General features: G+C 42.4%; 1 protein-coding gene across 1 annotated transcript; it reads left to right on the top strand.

Annotated features, from left to right (window-relative positions):
* PGK1 (phosphoglycerate kinase 1) lies at positions 1 to 23,773 on the top strand. The gene is made up of 11 exons (XM_028101445.2): positions 1 to 177; positions 5,838 to 5,888; positions 13,870 to 14,025; positions 14,137 to 14,281; positions 16,422 to 16,525; positions 17,167 to 17,286; positions 20,457 to 20,571; positions 20,823 to 21,002; positions 22,417 to 22,594; positions 22,868 to 22,966; positions 23,298 to 23,773. The coding sequence occupies exons 1-11, from the start codon at positions 113 to 115 to the stop codon at positions 23,336 to 23,338; spliced, it is 1,254 nt and encodes a 417-aa protein (XP_027957246.1). The 5' UTR covers positions 1 to 112; the 3' UTR covers positions 23,339 to 23,773.

Below are 23,773 nucleotides of genomic sequence, written 5' to 3'. Positions count from 1 at the left end.
TGGGGCCGCGGGGCCGGAGCCGAGGTCGGCATTCCGCACACGACTGGAGTGCAGGTCGGCTGCGTTCTTCTCTGCTGTTTCAGCTCTGCCTCGTGGCCCTTGTATTGCCAAGATGTCGCTTTCTAACAAGCTGACTCTGGACAAGCTGGACGTGAAGGGGAAGCGGGTCATCATGAGGTAATTCTACACATCTCCTCGTGCTCCTTCTCAAGGGCTTGGCCACAGCCTCTTCGGCCGGAGCCAGCTTGCTTCCTCCCCTGCCCAGAAATGCTTTTAGTCCGGCTCGGCCCCGTGGGTTCTAGGCCTGCAGAGTGAGGCTTCCCACCACTGCGGCCGAGGCTTTGCCCCAGTTTTACGGTTTCTGACCTCGCCGGCCTCAGCCCAGAAAGGGAGCCGTTTTTGCCCTTTGGAGGTGGATCCACCGAGGACGGGCTCAATTCCGGGACCCCCTTTGCCCGCTTCCTGTTCCTGGAATGCAGTTCCGTCGCCTCCAGCTCCCAGCAGGCGGGGTGGGACCTAATGCTTAGCCTGCAAATCCCTAGGCCCCAAAGAAGGGACCTTGAAAGGTCATTTGGTTAGTTTCCCTTCCCCCACCGCCCTAGGTCATCCCAGATAAATGAGAAAAGGCACAGATTTCAAAGGTCCCTGCACAAAAGGGAAATTTTCCCAGAAGATGTTGATTTAGATGTCCAGGAGTAGAACCCCCTAAAACATTGGGGATGGGCGGGTGAGGACGGGTGGGGCACACTGAAGGAGGCCCTGCAGAGCTTATGTAACAGGCCTCTGCGCGACACCGTGGGGCTACAGGCCATGGGGTTTACATCAGAATTGTGACACATACTGGGTAATGGTAGAGCAGGGTGTGGGTGCTCATTCTTGCCGTTCTCCAGCCTCACCTCACAGATGGCAAGAGAAGCAGGATGTTGGACGTGAGAATGGCTACCCATGCACTTTGGGGTCTTTTACTCAGCACATGTGGATCCCTGGTCACTTACCCACGTGGCTTCTCCTTATATGCCAAAATTAGTAGTATGGTGTATGGAGCTTTTACATTTATCCTTTTGGTAAGGTGTGGTATATTTGCAAGCCAGGAGCAAAGTGCAGGACAGTTAGGTATGTAACTGGTGGATTGACTGTTGCTATACCTTGATAGGTTGTGCATCCAAGGGTGGTGCATTTTCCGGGTCACAGGGCTTGCATTGATAGCCTTGTGCAGTCCTCTGAATTTCAGAACTCCGGGCACCGTAAAAGTTAATGCAGCTCTACCCTTTTCTCTAATTTCATTATGGGCACTGTTTGCACGTGGCCTTCTCTGCTTTGTCGTGGAGATAGAAGAACTCAGTAGCTTATGGCCATGAGAAACACTTGGTGTCCACATTTTCCGAAATGACCTAGGCATTTGCAATCTGGAGAAAGTAGGAATCAAAGCCATCCTAGTATTAGAAGAGGGCCCTTTCTACCCCTCAGGTGATCTTAAGAGAGGGGATAGGTTATATGAAAAACAGGCCAGGTAGACATTGGCATGTAACTAGATTTTAGGTTTTTTAATTATTTCCTCCCAGGGCTCAAGGCTGACCTTTCCAGATAGGTAACACCAGCTCAAAGCCCAGGGGTGGGACATCACGCTGGTCACCTTCCTGCAGTTGCAGTCTTGCTTTATCTTCTGGAAACTGGTTTGAGGAATTAACTGGGCTGGCTGGGAGTGGGACTTGAAGTGCTTATCTTTTCTCCCTCTGGACTTAAACATGAAATTACTTACTGTCCAAGGGCTCAAAGTTTCATTTAACACAGATTAACTTTGAGCCTTGAAATGATTGGCCAGTCCTGTTTTGCTGATGGAAAATTACCTATCCAAGGTCACTGAAATAGCAAATTGGTGGCAGAGCTAGGACTAGATTTTGGGTCTTTGGCTGCCAACCAGATCCTCTAAATACTCAACATTGTAAACAAGGATGGGCTAAAAAAGACTTTTGTCTGCTGAAGGTTGAGATCAGTATTCTCCCCGCCCCCCCAACTAATCTGGATAAATTCTACTTCGCCTGGGGACAGGGAGTTACTTTGTTCCCTGATTATTAATGTATCTCTTGAACAGCGTCACATTTTGTAGGACTTTTTGGAAGAGCCTAGGCAGCTATGCCTTGTCAGCTCAAATTTTTTTTTCAATGCCTTTACGTGGTGGTTACTGGCTGGCAGTGTTTCAGAAATGGGGCCTCTGAGTAGTGGCTGCTTCACTTGCCTCCTCTCTTTGTCCTGCAAAAGAGAACTCTGATGTCTTGATGTCTCTGATGTTGATGTTAGCCGAGTCTTCTGGCTCCTGCTTTGAATTGTTGAGGGAACTTTAGATAGCCAGAAACCTCTGACTGGGTAATTACCAGGTTCCACCTCCATTCCCCGCCCCCCCACAGATTCCAGTTGACTTTACCGCCTTTTGAGTAAGCTTCCGGCCTATTTCTGCAATGTCATTTCTTTTCTTCCCCGCACAGATTGCCAGTCTTACTCCTTTGGTGACTTGTGAAGCACTTCACTTTTTGCTTGCTCCCTCCACCCCTCTTTTGTTTTAAACCTCACTGCTTTTCTCTAACCTGTTCTGACTTGTTAAGCAACAGCTCTGATGTAGTGGAAAAAGAAATGGAGAGGAAAAACTGAGCCGAGAAAAAGTCTTTAAGACACCCAGAATACCCCAATCTTGCAGTCAGGGGCAGTGACACAAGGGTGGGCATGGTACTTTGGAGAGCTTTTAATGGGACTGGGCCTGGACCCCTGAGATTTCAGGTGACAGAGACTTGATACTCTTATTCTAACTAAATATTTTAACATTATATTTTGAAATAATTATAGATTCACAGGAGGTTGCAAAGTTCGTACAGGGAAGTTTGTTCACCCAGTTTCCCCCAAAGGATACATCTTACAAAATTGAGGTTGCAAAGATAGTGCAGAGGTCTTTGTTCACCCAGTTTCCCCCAATGGATACATCTTACAAAATTAGAGTACAATATCAAAAGTAGGAAGTTGACATTGGGATAAAGCTTATAGTTCTGTGCTATCTTATCACATGTATAGATAGAGCTGTGTAATTCCCACCACAAGTTACAAAACTTGTTTGATCACCACCAAGACCTTTCTCTTTCTACCTCTGCAGAGTCATGCCCCCCCAACTCCCTCCATTCCAACCCCTGGTAACTACTGATCTGTTTCCTGCCCCTAAAATTTTGTCATTTCAAAAATGTTACATAAGTGGAATCACAGTATATAACCTTTTGCGATTGGCTCCCCCCCCCCCACTCAGCTTAATGCCCTCGAGATTTATCCAAGTTGTTGCATGTATCAGTAGTCCATTCTTTATATTGCTGAGTAGTACTTCATGGTATGGATGTTGTGCAGTTTGTTTAGCCATTCACCCATTGATGGACATCTGGTTTGTTTCCAGTTTGGGGCTATTACAAAGAAAGCTGCTGTGAACATTGAATATTCATGCACAAGTCTTGATATGGACATTTATGCTGTCATTTCTCTTGGGTAAACACCCAGGAGTGAAATCACTGGATCATATGCTGAATTCCCAGACTGGTTTCCAAAGCAGGCATGCTATTTTACATTCCTACCAGCAGTGTAAGTGATCAGTTTTTTTGCATCTTCACCAGCATTTGGTGTTGTCATTATTTTTTATTTCAGCCATTCTGATAGCTGTGTAGTGAAATCTGAGTTTGTGCCTGAAGCTGAGCTCACCAGTGTTTCAGGGAAGTGGAAAAGGAAGGGGTGCAGATTTTAACTTAGAATGGAAGAAGTGGAATGTGTAGGCAAGACAGTTTCTGTGGCAGAGTCCTCAAAGGAGAAGCTAAAAGCAGAGCTGTTGCTGAGAGGGTAGGAGGTGATGAAGGGAGGTAAAGCACAAGCTAAGAGAAGAGAGAAGTCCAATTCTCATCAGCAAGCTATGTCATGGCAGCTTGGATAGATGACACAGATTCTTGAGTTTTTCTCCCCAAAGAATTTCCTCCCTGTGAGGGCTTGGGAGTAGGGAGCACTGAAAAGGGGTGGCTTGTGCTCAGCCTGTTGCCATTAGCCCTTTTGACCTGGGCCTTTCTGGGAGGTCGCAGGAGGGAAAAATGACACAGGTAATGGGGTACTCTATGCTCTTCAGAATGTACTTGAAGGCTGGCAGGGGCCTTGTTAGGATATTTAGAGAAGATGCTTAGAATCAGAGTCAGCCTGAAACTGAGTAGATTGTATTTCTTCAGAGGCATACTGCTTTTATTTTTGGAGACTTTTAAAATGTTTGAATATAGAATGATTCCCTCAACCCACCTTTGGAAAGGCTGCTCTTCAATGAACTAGGTTGGAGTATAGTCCTAGGGGATATAGGAAGTTGGTCCTAATAGGTCTGAGGATTTTGTAATTGTCTGATAGGCCTGGAGCATGGCAGCAGTCTTCTCGACTAGGTCCTATCTTCCCTTAGTCCCTTAGCATGTGACTGTGCTAGCTGTTTTTGTAATGGTCGATTGTGTTTTAAAAGGCAGGTCGATGCCTTCTAAAACACAAATAACAAACATTTTGGAGAAGCATTAACATTATATCATAATAGCTGCCATTTGTATGGCACTTACTGTGTACAGGTACTAAGCCCTTGACAAATAACACTCACTCATTTAATTCTCAACAGTAACTGACATAGATACTATCATCCGCATTCTGCAGATGAGAAAGTGTTTAAACGGGATCTTGGCAGGCAGCACTTAGCCCTAACACCTAGCTGTCACACATTGTTGTTTGCAGTCAGATTGAAGTAGGCTGAGGTTGCAGGGAGTTCAGAAGGGGGAAGGAATTACTGGTTCTTAAAAGATGGTAAAGCAGTAATCGGTTGGGTGAGAAAGAGACTGCAGTAAATTATTTGGTTGTGCCATCCTGATCACTCTTCTCATTGCCTGTTTGTCAGGTAGGCAGGATCACATGTTCCGCCCTCCCCTCTCATGTTTTATGAAAGAAGCTATCTTATTTTTATTGTCTGTGTTTTGCTTGAAGAGTACTGTGTGAACTTGGTCTTGGACACTGGGTTTTTTCTGGTCACGAGGCCCCAGGCTTTCTCTGGAAAGAATGATAATTTGATGTGTTCTTTCTTCCAGTCATTTTTTTTCTTTGAGTGATGTTAGTTAGCTTCCCTAGGACCCAGAAATAATATCAAAGGAATCAGAATCAAGATGTGTTCCTTAATTACCCCTTATCCAGCCAGCCGCCATTATTACTAGATACTGTCATGCTAGGTCCACATAAAAATCTTTATAGATGGAACTGGTTTTAGCTTCCCAGGTCTTTTTTTTTTTTAAGATTTTATATATTTTTTGACAGCGAAAGAGGGAACACAAGCAGGGGGAGTGGGAGAGGGAGAAGAGGCTTCCCGCTGAGCAAGGAGCCCTAGGCGGGGCTCGATCCCAGGACCCCTGGGATCATGACCTGAGCCGAAGGCAGACGCTCAACGACTGAGCCACCCAGGTGCCCCAAGCGTACCAGGTCTTCAGGGCTAGTTCCTGTGATGTCAGTTAGGTTTGTTTTTTAATTTTTAAGAAATTTCTCTTCTAAAGTAAATCAAAAGCTCAAAGAATTATCACGAAACTGAACACATTTGTGTAATCACCCAGGTCAAGAAATACAGAATAACCCCAGAAACACCCTCTGGTGTCCTATCCCAGTCCCTCCTCCTCCCCTCCTCCTCCCCACGGCTAACCACTATCTTGACTTCTACCACTGATTGTTTTTAAGGTGGATTTGAATTCCTGCCTTAACTCGTACCCTAAAAGTGCTTCTCCTAATCTTTGAGGGAATCTGAAACTTTGTTTCTTTTTTAGAGTGGACTTCAATGTTCCTATGAAGAACAACCAGATAACAAACAACCAGAGGTAAGGTCTCTGCTAAACCTTGAGTTTGGTTTAAGATGTGTGTGGGTATATAGGATGAAATGGTTTTCCTTTCTTCGTGTAGAACTGTGTGGTAACTTAAGCCATATAGTCTTGGCTTTCCACAAACCCACTATCTGGTCTGCTTTCTTAACGAGAATGAGGAAAGTGAAAAAAGCCATCTTAAAGTGATTTTTTTTAATCTCATTTTTTGAAAATTTGAAGAATTTGGGGTTACACATTTTTTTAAATTTTTTATTGTTATGTTAATCACCATATATTACATCATTTGTTTTGGTGTAGTGTTCCATGATTCATTGTTTGTTCATAACACCCAGTGCTCCACGCAGAATGTGCCCTCTTTAATACCCATCACCAGGCTAACCCATCCCCCCACCCCCCTCCCCTCTAGAACCCTCAGTTTGTTTTTCAGAGTCCATCGTCTCTCATGGTTCGTCTCCCCCTCCGACTTACTCCCCTTCATTCTTCCCCTCCTGCTATCTTCTTCTTTTTCTTTTATCTTAATATATGTTGCATTATTTGTTTCAGAAGTACAGATCTGTGATTCAACAGTCTTACACAATTCACAGCGCTCACCGTAGCACATACCCTACCCAATGTCTATCACCCAGCCACCCCATCCCTCCCACCCCCGACCACTCCAGCAACCCTCAGTTTGTTCCTGAGATTAAGAATTCCTCATATCAGTGAGGTCATATGATACATGTCTTTCTCTGATTGACTTATTTCACTCAGCATAACACCCTCCAGTTCCATCCACGTCGTTGCAAATGGCAAGATCTCATTCCTTTTGATGGCTGCATAATATTCCATTGTGTATATATACCACCTCTTCTTTATCCATTCATCTGTCGATGGACATCTTGGCTCTTTCCACAGTTTGGCTATTGTGGACATTGCTGCTATAAACATTGGGGTGCACGTACCCCTTCGGGTCCCTACATTTGTATCTTTGGGGTAAATACCCAGTAGTGCAATTGCTGGATCGAACGGTAGCTCTAATTTCAACTGTTTGAGGAACCTCCATACTGTTTTCCAGAGGGGTTGCACCAGCTTGCATTCCCACCAACAGTGTAGGAGGGTTCCCCTTTCTCCACATCCCCGCCAACATCTGTCGTTCCCTGACTTGTTAATTTTAGCCATTCTGACTGGTGTGAGGTGGTATCTCATTGAGGTTTTGATTTGGATTTCCCTGATGCCAAGCGATGTTGAGCACTTTTTCATCTGCCTGTTGGCCATTTGTATGTCTTCTTTGGAAAAATGTCTGTTCATGTTTTCTGCCCATTTCTTGATTGGATTATTTGTCCTTTGGGTGTTGAGTTTGATAAGTTCTTTATAGATTTTGGATACTAGCCCTTTATCTGATATGTCATTTGCAAATATCTTCTCCCATTCCGTTGGTTGTCTTCCTGGTTTCCTAGAGATGAATGCAGCCATTTCTTCCAGGTTATCTAATTTGCTGGCATAGAGTTGCTCGTAATATGTTCTTATAATTGTTTGTATTTCTTTGGTGTTGGTTGTGATCTCTCGTCTTTCATTCATGATGTTGTTGATTTGGGTCATTTCTCTTTTCTTTTTGATCAGTCTGGCCAGGGGTTTATCAATCTTGTTAATTCTTTCAAAGAACCAGCTCCTAGTTTTGTTGATCTGTTCTACTGTTCTTTTGGTTTCTATTTCATTGATTTCTGCTCTGATCTTTATTATTTCTCTTCTCCTGCTGGGTTTAGGCTTTATTTGCTGTTCTTTCTCCAGCTCCTTTAGGTGTAGGGTTAGATTGTGTATTTGAGACCTTTCTTGTTTCTTGAGAAAGGCTTGTATTGCTATATACTTTCCTCTCAGGACTGCCATTGCTGTATCCCAAAGATTTTGGACAGTTGTGTTTTCATTTTCATTGGTTTCCATGAATTTTTTTAATTCTTCTTTAATTTCCTGGTTGACCCATTCATTCTTTAGTAGGATGCTCTTTAGCCTCCATGTATTTGAGTTCTTTCCGACTTTCCTCTTGTGATTGAGTTCTAGTTTCAAAGCATTGTGGTCTGAAAATATGCAGGGAATGATCCCAATCTTTTGGTACCGGTTGAGACCTGATTTGTGACCTAGGATGTGATCAGTTCTGGAGAATGTTCCATGGGCACTCGAGAAGAATGTGTATTCCGTTGCTTTGGGATGGAATGTTCTGAATATGTCTGTGAAGTCCATTTGGTCCAGTGTGTCATTTAAAGTCTTTATTTCCTTGTTGATCTTTTGCTTAGATGATCTGTCCATTTCAGTCAGGCGGGTGTTAAAGTCCCCCACTATGATTGTATTGTTGTCAATGTGTTTCTTTGCTTTTGTTATTAATTGCCTTATATAATTGGCGTCTCCCATGTTCGGGGCATAGATATTTACAATTGTTAGATCTTCTTGTTGGATAGCCCCTTTAAGTAGGATATAGTGTCCTTCCTCATCTCTTATTACAGTCTTTGTTTTAAAATCTAGTTTGTCTGATATAAGGATTGCCACCCCAGCTTTCTTTTGGTGTCCATTAGCATGGTAAATGGTTTTCCACCCCCTCACTTTCAATCTGGGGGTGTCTTTGGGTCTAAAATGAGTCTCTTGCAGACAGCATATGGATGGGTCTTGTTTTTTAATCCAATCTGATAGCCTGTGTCTTTTGATTGGGGCATTGAGCCCATTTACATTCAGGGTAACTATTGAAAGGTATGAATTTAGTGCCATTGTATTGCCTGTAAGGTGACTGTTACTGTATGTTGTCTGTGTTCCTTTCTGATCTTTGCTGCTTTTAGGCTCTCTCTTTGCTTAGAGGACCCCTTTCAATATTTCTTGGAGGGCTGGTTTCGTGTTTGCAAATTCCTTTAGTTTTTGTTTGTTCTGGAAGCTTTTTATCTCTCCTTCTATTTTCAATGACAGCCTAGCTGGATATAGTATTCTTGGCTGCATATTTTTCTCGTTTAGTGCTCTGAAGATATCTTGCCAGTCCTTTCTGGCCTGCCAGGTCTCTGTGGATAGGTCTGTTGCCAATCTAATATTTTTACCATTGTAGGTTACATATCTCTTCTCCCGAGCCGCTTTCAGGATTCTCTCTTTGTCTCTGAGACTCGTAAGTTTTACTATTAGATGTCGGGGTGTTGACCTATTTTTATTGATTTTGAGAGGGGTTCTCTGTGCCTCCTGGATTTTGATGCCAGTTTCCTTCCTCACATTAGGGAAGTTCTCTGCTATTATTTGCTCCAATATACCTTCTGCCCCTCTCTCTCTTTCTTCTTCTGGGATCCCAATTATTCTAATGTTGTTTCGTCTTATCGAATCACTTATCTCTCGAATTCTGCCCTCGTGATCCTGTAGTTGTTTCTCCCTCTTTTTCTCAGCCTCTTTACTTTCCATCATTTGGTCTTCTATATCACTGATTCTCTCTTCTGCCTCATTTATTCTAGCATTTAGTGCCCCCATTTTTGATTGCACCTCATCAATAGCCTTTTTGATTTCGACTTGGTTAGATTTTAGTTCTTTTATTTCTCCAGAAAGGGTTTCTCTAATAACTTCCACGCTTTTTTCAAGCCCAGCTAGTATCTTTAAAGTCATGATTCTGAACTCTAGGTCCGACATCGTACTAATGTCCGTATTGAGTAGGTCCCTGGCTGACGGTACTACCTCTTGTTCTTTTTGCTGAGGTGATTTTTTCGTCTTGTCATTTTGTCCAGAGGAGAATAGATGAATGAGAGAACAAAATGCTAACAGGTTTACAACGTCCCCAGCAAATATACTGTATACAAATCAGAAAAGACCTGAAACCAGGGGAAAAGAAAGGGAAAGAAAGAAAAAAGAAAGAGAAAAAAAAAGAAAAAAAGATAAAAACAAAAACAGAACAATACAAAAAAAAGCAGAATGTGATCAAATATGACCAGGCTAGTGCATAGATCAGTGCCACACACTAGATTTTGGGCGTATTTTGGTGTGTTAGAAAAAAGTGCCTCCTAAAATTTTAAAGGAAGAAAGACATATCTGTACAAAATAAGGGTTGATACAATGAAGGGATAGAAGATGACTGTAAAGATGAAAATTATAAAAGATTTTATAAAAGGACTTGATAAGATAAGAAGTTGTTTGAAAAAAGAAAGAAGATTTAAAAAAAAGAAAAGAAAAAAGGGAGAGAATGTGATCAGGCAGGAGACTAGAACAGAGCCATACACTAGTGATTTAGGGTATATTTTGATCTGTTAGAAGAAACTGTATCTCAAAAGTTTAAAGAGAGAACAACTTATATATATATGCCAAAAATAAGGGTAAGTACTATGAAGGGATAAAATATGACTCTAAAAATGAAAAATAAAAAAAAATTTTTTCTTAAAAAGAGATTGATAAGATGTTGGTTGAAAAAGGGAAAAAGAAAAAAAAACAGTTAACAAAAATTAACTTTGATGAACTAATGCATCATGGTAAAAAAAAAGCCATGAATTCTATGTGCAGTATTCCCCTAGCGCTGGAGTTCTCCCGTTCTCCTTGATCGGTAAACTTGGTCTTGGCTTGCTGGCTGTTCGTGCTGATCTTCTGGGGGAGGGGCCTGTTGCTGTGGTTTCCAAATGTCTTTGCCGGAGGCTGAATTGCCCCGCCCTTGTGGGTCCGGGCTAAGCAAGCTGCTCGGGTTTGATCTCAGGAGCTTTTGTTCCCTGCAAGCTCTCCGTACAGCCTTGGAGGACCAGGGCAAAAATGGTGGCCTCCCAATCTCCACCCGGAGGAGCTGAGAACTCGGGGCCCCGCTCCTCAGTGCGCCCCCAGAGAAAAGCAGTCACTCCCGTGTCCCCGGTCTCTGGCCGCTCTCCGTGCCCACCCGGCCTGTGACTGAGCGTTGCTATCTCTGGCACCCGACCCCGTGTGGAGTCTCCAAACCCAGCAGATCCCTGCGGTGCGTTCCCGCGCCGCTCCTCCCCGGGAAGGAAGGGGAGTCTCCCCGGATCTGCCGCTTGTTGGGTCCCTGCTGGAGGAGCAGTGGCCCGACTGGGCCGCGGATCACAGTTTATGGCAACCCCAAGCTGAGAGCCCGCGCCTCAGCTCCGTCTCTGCAGCTGGCTTCCCCGCTCTGATACCTGGGAGCTCTGGCGCACTCAGTCTCCCCCGGTCTTTCTGTGACCCCAAGGGTCCTGAGACCCCACTGTCCCGCGAGGGTTCCACCCCCGCTTAGCCACTGGAGCGACGTCCCTCAGCAGAGCCGACTTCTAAAAGGTCCGATTTTGTGCTCTGCGGCTCTAGCACTTGCCAGAAGCGGCCGGCGGAGGCCCCTCCCCCGCCGTCTATCCTCCCGAATATCGCCTCACTTCTCCACACGTCCTACCTTCCAGTAAGTGGTCGCTTCTCTGTTCAGAGTTGTTGCTACTCTGCTCTTTGATCTCCTGTTGAGTTCGTAGGTGTTCAGAATGGTTTGATCCCTATTCAGCTGAATTCCTGAGACCAGACGAAATCTAGGTCTCCTACTCCTCCGCCATCTTCCAGGTAATCCTCGGGGTTACGCATTTTTAAAGAACATCAAAGCTGAAGGTTACTTGGCTTCCCTTGCAAAATGAAGAACTGTGCAAGAGAATTTTTTAATACTGGTAATTTTAAGCTTATAAGTATTTTTACAAGCCCCTATTCAGTATGGCCCCCATAAAATAAGTTTTTGAGAATTTTGATGTAAGGGAAAAGATGTCAGAGGTAATATTTTCAGTCAGTTTAGGCTGTTCTAAATATCTTGTCTCCAAAATCAGAAGCAGAAATTTTAAGTGGTAGAATACTCTTGCTTTTGACAAGATTGTAAAGAAGGTTTAATTTTAAATTTCAGTTGAGGGGTTTGAGCTGGAAAGCTGTGCTTTCCAATGATCTAGAGCAGTGTTGTCTCTTAGGAATATAATATGAGCCACATGTAATTTAAAATTTTCTATTTGCTACATTAAAAAGGTAAAAAGAACTGGGTGGACTTAATTTTAAGTAATATATTTTATTTAATCCAGTAAGTCCAAAATAATCATTTCAATATGTAATCAATAAAAAAATTAAAGGGACATTTAACTTTTTTGGTATTAAATCTTCAAGGTCCAGCATGTATTTTAACACAGCACATCACAATCTGCACTAGTCAATTTCTAGCATTTAAGAGGCATATGTAGGTAATGGCTCCCTTATTGGACAGTGCAGGTCTAGACCCAGAACATTTTCAGATATTGGCCCCAGGGTAGAGTCTGGCATTTTACCAAGTACATCCCTGCTATACCATAGTGGAAGGTCTGTGTTTTGTACAAGGCAGCTCTGACCCTTCTTGATTTTCATTATTTTCTGCAGCACACAGAAAAAATTGGAAATAGGCCTTCAAAGGTGTTCTATGAATTAAAAGCAGAGAAGCAGGTCTGAGTACATTCTTTGCATTTTCAGAAATCCATGGATTTAACAAAAGGAAGCATTAGAAATAATAGAACTTGCCGATAAGGGATAGCTCTGAAGAATAATTTGGTTTCTTTGGGCAAACTTTGTACCTAATGAAGGTTTCTTCTTTATTTGGTGTTAGTGAGTTTTTATATATGTCAAATAGCATAAGATATTTTAGAAACATAACTTGGTTTTTTATTATTCCATTGTCTGCTGAAATGTCACCTTATCAGACTGGCCACCCTATGTAAAATCCCCTTCACCACTATTCCTCAGTCATTCTTGTCTCTCTACCTTTATTTTTTCCATAGCTCTTATTACCACCTGATAACAGACACACGCACACACATACCTATATTTATATGTGTACACACATATGTTTATTGTTTGTCTTTCCCTCCATTAGAATTTCACTTCATGAGAGCAGAGACTGTTTTATTTACTGTTGTATACTCAGAATCTGGAAAGGTACCTGGCATAAGAAGCATTCAATAAATATTTGTTGAATAAATGAATGGTTTTCTTATCAATTTCAATTTCTTAAAGACTGGAAAAAATGGAAAGTTAGTATCAAGTTTATAACAAAAATTTGACATGTTTAAAGGAAGTTTAATAATTTTTTTGGTTAAACTATAATGAGGATAATATGACATTATTTAAACTATGTTCTATATAGTATATTTTTTCCTACCAGAAGATGTGCCTTAGGATCTAGAATGGGTGCAAAAAAGTTACCACATATTTTTAAGTTTTTCCTAAATTTTCTTTAACAGTGTCAAAGATTTGGGAATTCTAGATTTCTTCCTCAGTCACATAAGAGGGCTGTTTCAGGGGTCCCCAAGACACCTACATATACTTAATGATTCACTAGAAGGACTCACAGGACAGGACGTAGCATATAGTTCTCACTACTAAAGTTTATTATTACAGTGAAAGGATGCATGACAAGATCAGCAAGGGGAAAAGACACCTAAAATCTGGAGAAATCCATGCAGGGGCTTCCAGTGCTCTCCCTCCAAACTGCAGTAGTTGAATGCATTGTTTTTGCACAGAGAAGCCCATTAGACATTTGGCTCCCAAGATTTTTACTGGGAGCTGGTCATACGGGTACCCTCTGCCTAGCAACCAACAAAATTCCAGACTGTTAGAGGAAAGCAGGTGTTGAGCATAAATCACTTAGTTTGTACAGTCTAGGAGCAGTGTCAATTAGAATGGCCCATGTCTGTCAGAGAATTGAGGGACCACTTTGGAAGCCAGGTTCCCAGACACTGGCCAAGGGCCAACCTTGCAAGCAAGTCCTTCTAAAGATAGCTTCAGTCCTGATATGGTAGCTCTTTTCTGCATAAGGGGCAAAACATGATCAGATTGAATAATCCTTGGTGGATGGTTGGCATCATAATCGACTTCTTCCCCTGAACCTGAGGACCATCACTGAATTGCCAACAGTAAATTTGAAGGAATTTAGAGAAGAAAATGGGCTTTATAGTTCACAAGGCCATAAATAAAATTGTTCCCACTAATTCCTAGGAGTAACCTTGATCTACCTGCTCTCTCTTTTCGGTTACAGAATCAAGGCTGCTATCCCAAGCATCAAATTCTGCTTGGACAATGGAGCTAAGTCAGTTGTTCTTATGAGCCACCTGGGCCGGCCTGATGGTGTCCCCATGCCTGAAAAGTACTCTTTGGAGCCAGTTGCTATAGAACTTAAGTCTCTGCTGGGCAAGTAAGTGCCAGACTCTGAAGCTGGGGGACTCCGTGATAGGAGATGTTGTGAAGCATGTTGTTACTGGTTCTTTCAGACTTCTCAAGTATCTCCATCTCCTGCTCTCCCCAGGGATGTTTTGTTCTTAAAAGACTGTGTGGGCCAAGAGGTGGAGAAAGCTTGTGCTAACCCAGCTGCTGGGTCTGTCATCCTGCTGGAGAACCTTCGCTTTCATGTGGAGGAAGAAGGGAAGGGAAAAGATGCTTCTGGGAATAAGGTAGGACCTGTGACCGCGACATTATTGGGGTAAGGAGGACTGAGTCCATAAGAGACTGAAGAAAGAGGTAGTTCATGTTTATTTTGTCATTAGACGCCTTTTTATTGAAGTACAGAATAAATATATAAAAGTTTATTCATATATAAAGGTTATTTTATATGAATTAAAGGTTAATATTCAAAAGGTTATTTTAATATATATGATAATCTTTAATATATATATGAATATATATGAATATACATGGATATGCATGAATATATTTGAGCTATGCATTTATATAAAAGCTATGCATTTATATAAATTGTGTGTGTGTGTGTGTGTGTGTGTGTGTACAGATAGATACGTGGCTTGATAAATTATCACAGAGTACACACACACACCTGTGTAACCACCACCTAGGTCAAGGAATAGAATATTGGCTAGCACCCCAGAAGCCCTTCTGGGCTTCTGTTTTGTAATACCTTTGAAAAATAAGTGGATACCATTTGGGTGTAAGAGTATTCAGTGGACATGCTTTGCAGTTGTTCCTTTGTTACCCACTTGGCCCATGGTACGTGAGGATTTTTTTTTTCTGACAGCATGTGTGATAACCCTAGTGAAGGGTAGGCTATGATTCCCGAGTGCTGAGAGCAGACGTTCACAGGCATTGGTGGGGGCGGGTGTCCATGCTATACCAGGTGTGCCTGGAACAGAACAGACCCTGGTGTGTTAATGGAAGGACAGTAATATTCTTATTTCAAAGGGGAATTACCTTAATGGTTGAGCCTGGTACTCTTAAAACCATAAATTTCAATTAAGTGTGATGTAATTGGGATTTTCTTAAAAATAATTATGTGAGCAGAAAAAGTAATTTTCGTAAGTCAGGTAGAAAGGGTCTGGGGAAAAGTGATGGTAGTTGGGTAAATGATGGTCATGATGATACTGCCTAGGATTTGAGACTTTTTTTTTTTTTTTACAAAGTGTAAAGCATTGTTTTGAATTCCCTGTAAGATAAGGAAGTGCAGGTATTGTCATCATTTTATAAAGAAATTTAAGTCTCCGAAAGGCAGTCATTTTACTGAAGTTTGAGGCGGTAGTGCTGTTGCTGGGCTTTATATAACTCAGTCCGTTAGATCAACAAACTTTCTATAAAGGATCAGACAATAAATATTTTAGGTTTTGTAGGCCAGATAGTCACAACTGTATGTGGTCTCTGTTGGAACTACTCAACTCTGCTGTTGTCATGCCAAAGTGACCATAGGAAAAAAACACCCAAAACAAAAATTAAAAAGAGCAACCATAGATAATCCTGGATAGTGAGCTGATATTTCAAGGCCATAATGTTTTACTTCTACCTTTTGTTTCTTTTTCTTTTCTGTAGAATTGTATTTCTTGTTTTCTTAGATACCTAACTTGCGAAGGTTATATAGAATACCCTCTTTTAATATACATAAAATGTTTCTGAGGGCCTTTGCTGTGTCATGTTTCCACCTGCCTTCTCTGTTCCAGCTTCATGAAGAATGTGTGTGAGGGCCTCTTTCCCTTTGCAGAACAGCCTTGGTGGCTAGAAGCTTGAGTCAAGTATAATCCTAACTTTTGTAAGGAAAATATGTTAAAATGAGGATATGAGTCCAGCTAAGGAAAGGAAAAGATAATCTTTCTTTTTTAAAGATTTTTATTTGTCAGCACAAGCAGGGGGTAGTGGCAGGCAGAGGGAGAAGCAGGCTCCCCGCTGAGCAGGGAGCCCGATATGGGGCTTAATCCCAGGACCCTGAGATCATGACCGGAGCTGAAGGCAGATGCTTAACGACTGAGCCACCCAGGTGTTCCAGGAAAAGATAATCCTATCTTAGGATTTGGGGGAGAGGTCAGTGGGGTGTGATTAGCTTTGGGAGATTAGAGGTTAAGCCATGGTTCAGGAATCTTAAGTTTGCAATTTGAGGCAAGATGGAGAGCAGAATGTAGAAGTGACCAAAAGACCTGGAATATTTGGAAGAAGAAATAGATCCTGTTGCCGTTGGTGAAAATTGCTGTCCTACCAACTCTGGGTCTTTAGAGATATGCAAGAGGACTCTTGGTATGAAATGCTTTTACAGTTGTCTTTGGAGCCATCAACATTTTCTGTGTTGGTTTTCCCTTTTTTTTTTTCTTTTTCCTGCAGGTTAAAGCTGAGCCAGCCAAAATAGAAGCCTTCCGAGCTTCACTTTCCAAACTAGGAGATGTCTATGTCAATGATGCTTTTGGCACTGCTCACCGAGCCCACAGGTACTAAGAGTCTTTTTTGACGTTGAGCTAGGAGCAATATTCCTCTGTTTACTCAGGCAGCCCAAGTTCTGGGTTGTTGTTGATTTCTGTATTATACAGAACATCATCCTTTCAGCTTCTGTCTCTAATTGGAGCTGCCAGTTAGACTATGGTTCTTGTTGAATATCCTTGGTCCTTATTTTTTTGAGGAAATAAAAGTACATGTTGAGAATTGTGGAGCTTTTTGTCATGCTTCAGGAAGAGGTTGCTTTTAGGATATTTCAGGTAGAGCCCTCCCTTTGTTAACTTTGTAGGGTCAGAATCTTACGCTGTCATTAGGAAGCAAATTGAGGAACCTTCTCCTTTTGTCATCAGCTAAGTGGCTGATTGTTTATTCTGGTTAAACCCTTGACTTGAAGACTGTTAATTGGGTATCTTAAATCCTACTTAAGGTTGTTGCTTTTTACTTGTTCCTCTTGGCCCTGTTCTATTAGTCAAAAAGCTCATCTTGCACCTGTTTTTGTTGCAGTTTAGGGATGAAAACTGTGGTCTCCTGGAATCTCAGGAGTGAAAGTATTTCAGTGATAAGGAGATGGCCTCTAGAATTGGGGGGAAATTGGTAAGGATTGACCAAAATTTAAATTGTCTCTGGTCTTTTCTAGCTCCATGGTGGGAGTCAGTCTGCCACAGAAGGCCGGAGGTTTCTTGATGAAGAAGGAGCTGAACTACTTTGCCAAGGCCTTGGAATGCCCAGAGCGACCCTTCCTGGCCATCCTGGGCGGGTATGAAGAACTCTTCAAGATCATGGTTTAAATAGTGTGTGTGCCTGGTAGTAGGCCATGACTTGGGTGGTTAATTATGGTCAGAAAGCATAATCAAACTGGGTAAATGAGGAGCATTTAATAAAGGGACTATCTACAAATGTGTGGGTAGGGTTAAGGGACACCCAGAAAGTACTACATAGTAATCTGGGGCTAGCAACAGCAAACACCTTCCCTAGGCCTGAAGGGACAAAGGGAAGGAATGGTTACCAGAATCCAGAGAGGGTAGTTGTATGGAGAGGGCCCTCTGACAGAAACTGTAACCTTGTTCAAGGAACATGGGGATAGGCGTCTGGCAGGGAGGGAGCCAGGGAAAGAAATATACTCTGATCTCCCTTCAATTTTACTGATGTTCCCCCTTCCCCCACCCCCTCCCAATTGCCTGCAACCCAACTGGAGGCCAGAGGGCAAGGGAGTCCCTTGATGGGCTCCATGAAGGTCAGCCTCCTGGGACAAAACAGGGCCAAGGATAGCAAGTGGAGCAAGTGGAGCTTGCTTGCAGGGAAGAATGGGAAAGATTCACCATAGGTGCTCATCTAACAATTTTTGAAGCACTTGAGCCTTTCACATACAGTCTGGCAAGAATAACTATGAACATCTCCTCATGTATTTATTATTTAGAGCTCATTTCTCCAGAATATATACCTTTTTATAGTTTTTCCTGTAGGGAAAGGTACCATGTGGATAATGATATTCTAATGGCTTAGTTAGAGGTAGAAATTCGGAATTGCAGGTTAAGAGGCTAGGAAGATAAATTTGAGTGGGGACAGAGACGTAGTACTGCTCGGATAAGAGAACTTCCTGTCACTTGGCATGGCTATCTAGCTAGCACCCTCTTTATGGCTGAAGGCCACTGACCCTTCTATAAGCATGTTCCCCCCCACCCCTGCCAAAGGATTGAACATACTCAGCATTTTCCTGTGAAAGCTGACTCTGGAGTTGGGTGTCAATTTCAGGTAGCATAGTTCTTCAGGCTTCATGAGCCCAGTTTCAGGGTCCTAAAAATAAATCAGGTGGATACAGATTGTACCTGCATTCTAGAAGCATTGCCCCTCTTGTGCACCGTGTTATAAAGGTCAGACTCATCTTCTCTGGAGATTGGGATTTGAGCTGCTTTTGTTTTCTATCCTTCTGTGGATCTGGAGTATGGGAGTGAGTACCACCTGGTGGTTATGATTAGGTTTAGGCTCAGCTGGAAACAGCTGTTCGGGGGGAAGTTGATGTGGAGGTTTTTTTGTTCTTTTTTTGCCACCTTTCTTCCAGTGTAGTCTTGTTAGGCCATTAACAGTTTTGGGGGAAATTTTACATTTTTTAAAAAAAATTTTACTCATCTATTTGACACAGAGATCACAAGCAGGCGGACAGGCAGGCAGAGGGAGAGGAGAAGCAGGCTCCCTGCTGAGCAGGGAGCCTGTTGTGGGGCTTGATCCCAGGAACCAGGGATCATGACCTGAGCCGAGGGCAGATGCTTCACCAACTGAGCCACCCAGGCGCCCTGAAATTTTACATTTTATTAAAAAAAATATTGTGGAAACACTGAAGCATGTAAAGAAGTTGAGAAAACAGTATACCTAATACCCTGCAGGCTTCAGCAATTATATTATCAGTACTTTTAAGCAAGTTTTAGACATATAATTTCACTTAGTAGTTCTGTATGTATCTCATAACTGATAAAGAGATTTCTTTTTAAATAGCCACCATGTTACACCTAACACAGTTTAACTATTTTGTTCCCGTCCTCTAATATCTAGTCTATTCAGAAGTTCTTCGTCATCTCAGAAATGTCTTTTTACAATTGGCTTTGTCGCATAAGGATCCAAGTGAAGTTCTGCATTGTATTTGGTTGTTAGGCATTTACTATTCTGTAATAGTCTCCCTTTTCTTACTATTTTCATTCCATTGATTTGTTGAAGAAGCAGGGCATGTGAGCTGTAGAGTATCCATCCCACATTTTTTTTTAAGATTTATTTATTAGAGCATGTGTGTGTGTGCACAAGCAGGAGGGGAAGAGGAAGAGGGAGAGGGAGAGAGACACTGGGCTTGATCTCATGACCTTGAGATCATGACTGGAGCCAAAACCGAGAGTTGGACGCTTAACTGACTATGCCACCCAGGCGGCTTGGGTTGGGACAATTTTGAGTGGGTTCAGGGATCCCATAATTAGCAGTCTTGCTCAGGTATAATTGGCTGTCTTGACTCTGGTTTTTGTGGGGAGAAGGGGCAAAATAGACATATTTGGGTCTCATGGTTTCTTTAGATAGTAGTAGGTCTTCTAAGTACTTTTTGGTCTAGAAACACACCTTTAAGAGGTTTTCTTAGAAACAGATTGGCCTTTTGGGTTGAAGAAACATAGGGGAAAGTTAGCCAGTACTTTTTTTTTCCTTCCAAGTTTTTATTTAAATTCCACCTAGTTAACATACAGTGTAATATTAATTTCAGGTGTAGGATTTAGTGATTCATCACTTAATATACAGCACCCAGTGCTCATCATAACAAGTGCCCTCCTTCATACCCATCACCCATTTAACCCATCCCCTTACCCCTCCCCTCCAGCAACCCTCAGTTTGTTCTCTATAAAGAGTCTGTTTTATGGTTTGACTCTTTTCCTCCTACGTTCATCTGTTTTGTTTCTTTAATTCCTCATCTGAGTGAAATCATGTGCTATTTGTCTTTCTCTGACTGACTTTAACTTAGCATAATACTTTTGAGCTCCATCCATATCGTTGCAAATGGAAAGATTTCATTCTTTTTATGGCTGAGTAATATTCCAGTGTGTGTGTACCACACTTCTTTATCCATTCATCAGTTGATGGACATGTGGGCTCTTTGCATAAATTTGGCTATTGTTGATAATGCTGCTATAAACCTCGGGGTGCATGTACCCCTTCGAATCAGTATTTCTGTGTATTTTGAGTAAATACCTAGTGAGTACAGTTGCTGGATCATAGGGTAGTTATGTTTTTAACTTTGAGGAACTTCCATACTGTTTTCCAGAGTAGTTAGCCAATACTTTTGTCACTTGTGGGACATTTCTCTGTTCCTGTGCCTTGATAACAGAAACTCAGGCAGTATGTAATATTACTTCCTTAGTCCACTGTTCTTTTGTTGATGATTCTTGCTTTCCCTTCTAGAGCTAAAGTTGCGGACAAGATCCAGCTGATCAATAATATGCTGGACAAAGTCAATGAGATGATTATTGGTGGTGGAATGGCTTTTACCTTCCTGAAGGTGCTCAACAACATGGAGGTAGGAAACCAGTGTCAAGTGGATGTGAAGTGGTTCTCCATGAGAAATAGCAGGTTATGTAAATTTAAAAAAGAAAACCAGCTTCTGACATGAGCCCTCAAAACTCCCATTTTTACTTACTTTGGAAAGTTGGCTTTCTTTTGTCTTGGAATTGTTCCTTTATACTGTATTGTATCTTATTCCTGTCTGCTTTGTGAGGTAATCATGTTCTTAGTATAGAGGCTGATCTTTATCTTGGCTGCTGTGTATAGATTGGCACGTCTCTATTTGATGAAGAGGGAGCCAAGATCGTCAAAGACCTAATGTCCAAAGCTGAGAAGAATGGTGTGAAAATTACCTTGCCTGTTGACTTTGTCACTGCTGAAAAGTTTGATGAGAATGCCAAGACTGGCCAAGCCACTGTGGCCTCTGGCATCCCTGCTGGCTGGATGGTGAGTCACTTGGGTGGGTGGTAGTAGGAGTGAACAAAAAAACATTTTGATTTCATTCATTCATTCAGCCAACCAGCAAGCATTTTTAAAAGAATCTCTATAGGAGATCTTTGTTGGAGAGGGCTCCAAAAGTAGCAGTGAGGCCCTCGAGAGAATCTGGGGGGGGAAAAGCATGATTGCTGTCTTCATCAATAATGTGGGGGCAAAACCATTTTTTATGTTCATTTACTGGTAAGTAGTTAACTATGTACTGGGGTTGGTGCTAGGTACTTTCATGATTTGGGCTGTTCTAGATTATGTTGTTACATAGAAACTTGTAAAAGAACTCTTACATGAAACATTAAGATAGTAGAATTGTACTGCTTATAAACAGGGAAAATGTATGTGTATATTAAAGATGAAATATTTGGTTGTAGTGTTCTCTACATAATATCATTTTTTAAAATAATTTTTTAAATATTTTATTTATTGGACAGAGACACAGTGAGAGAGGGAACACAAGCAGGGGGAGTGGGAGAGGGAGAAGCAGGCCTCCCGCTGAGCCGGGAGCCCGATGCGATGCGGGGCTCAATCCCAGGACCCTGGGGCCATGACCTGAGCCGAAGGCAGACGCTTAACAACTGAGCCACCCAGGCGCCCCAATACTGTCATTTTAATAGCTGTATAAGACTGTATCATGTTGACATACTAGTTTGCTTAGTTATTTTCCTCTTGTTAAGCATGTGGGCATTTAGTTCAGTGTTCCTCAATGTGGTTCCAAGGACAACAGCATTAGTAACATTTTGGAACTTACTAAAAAATACAAGTTTCTGGGCTCTATCCCAGACTTACTGAATCAGAAACTTGGGGGTTGGGCCAGCAGTTTTTCTTTTTTTTTTGCTAGAATAAGCCCTCCTGGTGATTCCGATGCATGCCAAAGTTTGAGAACCACTGAATCCAGATCATTGTTTCTCAACCTGGCACTGTTGACATCTCAGGTAGTTTTTGTCGTGGGGAGCTGTCTTGCACATGGCAGGATGTTGAGCAGCATCCCTGACTTCTACCTGCTAGATGTCAGTAGAACCTGACCCCCTTCCCCAAGTTGTGACAACCAAAATATCCCCAGACATTGCTACAGGACCCCTGGGGAGGGATAGAATTGACCCTCGTTGAAAACTACTGATTCAGTTCTTCACAGTCATAAATAGTGTGATTACGAATGTTTTTATCAAATAACCTGAAGTTTTCCCTTCTATTTCATCTTTCATAAAGGGCATGAGCAGGTTTATAATTTTCAAGACTGAAGGGTATCTTTTGGTTCTACAAGAAACTCTAGTGTTCAACCTTGAGTTCAGGTCTTGGTGGAGGTGGTGTTTGCTCCTTTCTAAGTAGCTTCTCTTGGTAGCTCATCTTCTTTTTTAACTCCGCCCCTTAGGGCTTGGACTGTGGTCCTGAGAGCAGCAAGAAGTATGCTGAGGCAGTTGCTCGGGCTAAGCAGATCGTGTGGAATGGACCTGTGGGCGTATTTGAATGGGAAGCTTTCGCCCAAGGAACCAAAGCCCTCATGGATGAGGTGGTGAAAGCCACTGCCAGGGGCTGCATCACCATCATAGGTAAAGGGTCCTTTACAAAGTTAATGCCAGTGTAGTCTGGCAGAATTCTGATCAGAGGAAAGTTGAAGGGAAATGATTAACTTCTCCTAGGTTTCTTGGTGCCGTTTGAATCTTGAGAGCTGAACGGGTATACAGTTCATGGAGGACCCTCTTAATGAGATGGAGTTGGGGGGTTCATCATCTACCTTTTGGGCTTAAGAGCATGGTGCCTTAGTTTGGTGCCAATCCTTTTTATTTATTTTCTTTCCTTTTAACTTGGCTTTCATTCAACAGGTGGTGGAGACACTGCCACTTGCTGTGCCAAATGGAACACAGAGGATAAAGTCAGCCATGTGAGCACTGGGGGTGGTGCCAGTTTAGAGCTCCTGGAAGGTGAGATTCTTCCCTTTTACTCGACTTCTTGGGGGCAAGGTTGGGGGTTATGCAGTGACAGGTGGGTAGAATGGAGTGGAGATAGTACGTGGTGTTGTCATTAGTGTTCATTATTACCTGGGCAGTACAAATGGAGAAAGTTCAAATAACGCTCCTGGCATCCATTTTGGGTGGGGAGGGGCAGAACTGGGACCCAAAATGAAGTTACCCAACTCTTGGTCCTTTATGTCCTCAGGAAGAGCAGACATGTTACTGGGAAGATAGGAGGCATAGCTGGCTTAGTGGGTCTTATAGTAATGCTGTCTGTGTGTGTGTGCTCTCTCAAAAACAGGTAAAGTCCTTCCTGGGGTGGATGCTCTCAGCAGTGTTTAGTACTTTCCTGCCTTTTGGTTCCTGTGCACAGCCCCTAAGTCAACTTAGCACTTGCCGCATCTCTACTTGGCATTAGCTAAAATCTTCCCCCATGTCAAGATTCAGCTAGTGGCCAAGAGATGCAGCACCAGGAACCATTAAACAGTTGCACAGCATCTCTGCTCCTCTTTACTGCACCCTGGATTTGCCTACATTCTTCGAGATCCCATTTGAATTTCTTAGTGACTAAACCATTGTGCATTCTAGAGTGCATATATTTATATTTTGCCTGTTAAGAAGAAAATGAGCTGTGTTAAGCTTCTCTTTTTGATGTAGCTTATTCTGATTAGCTTTGTCATCGTTTCACTACTCAGCATGGAAATAAGATGAAATTCCAATTATAGGTAGGGAGGCAAAGTTGGTGATCTATTAAATAAAAGTATCCATTGAAACTGG

Source organism: Eumetopias jubatus, unplaced genomic scaffold, assembly GCF_037043125.1.
Source record: "Eumetopias jubatus isolate StellerSeaLion01/CBP00866 unplaced genomic scaffold, mEumJub1_p1.0 scaffold_11, whole genome shotgun sequence".
NCBI lineage: Eukaryota > Metazoa > Chordata > Mammalia > Carnivora > Otariidae > Eumetopias > Eumetopias jubatus.
Note: the sequence above shows the minus strand (reverse complement) of the source record. Positions and strands in the feature narration are given on the sequence as shown.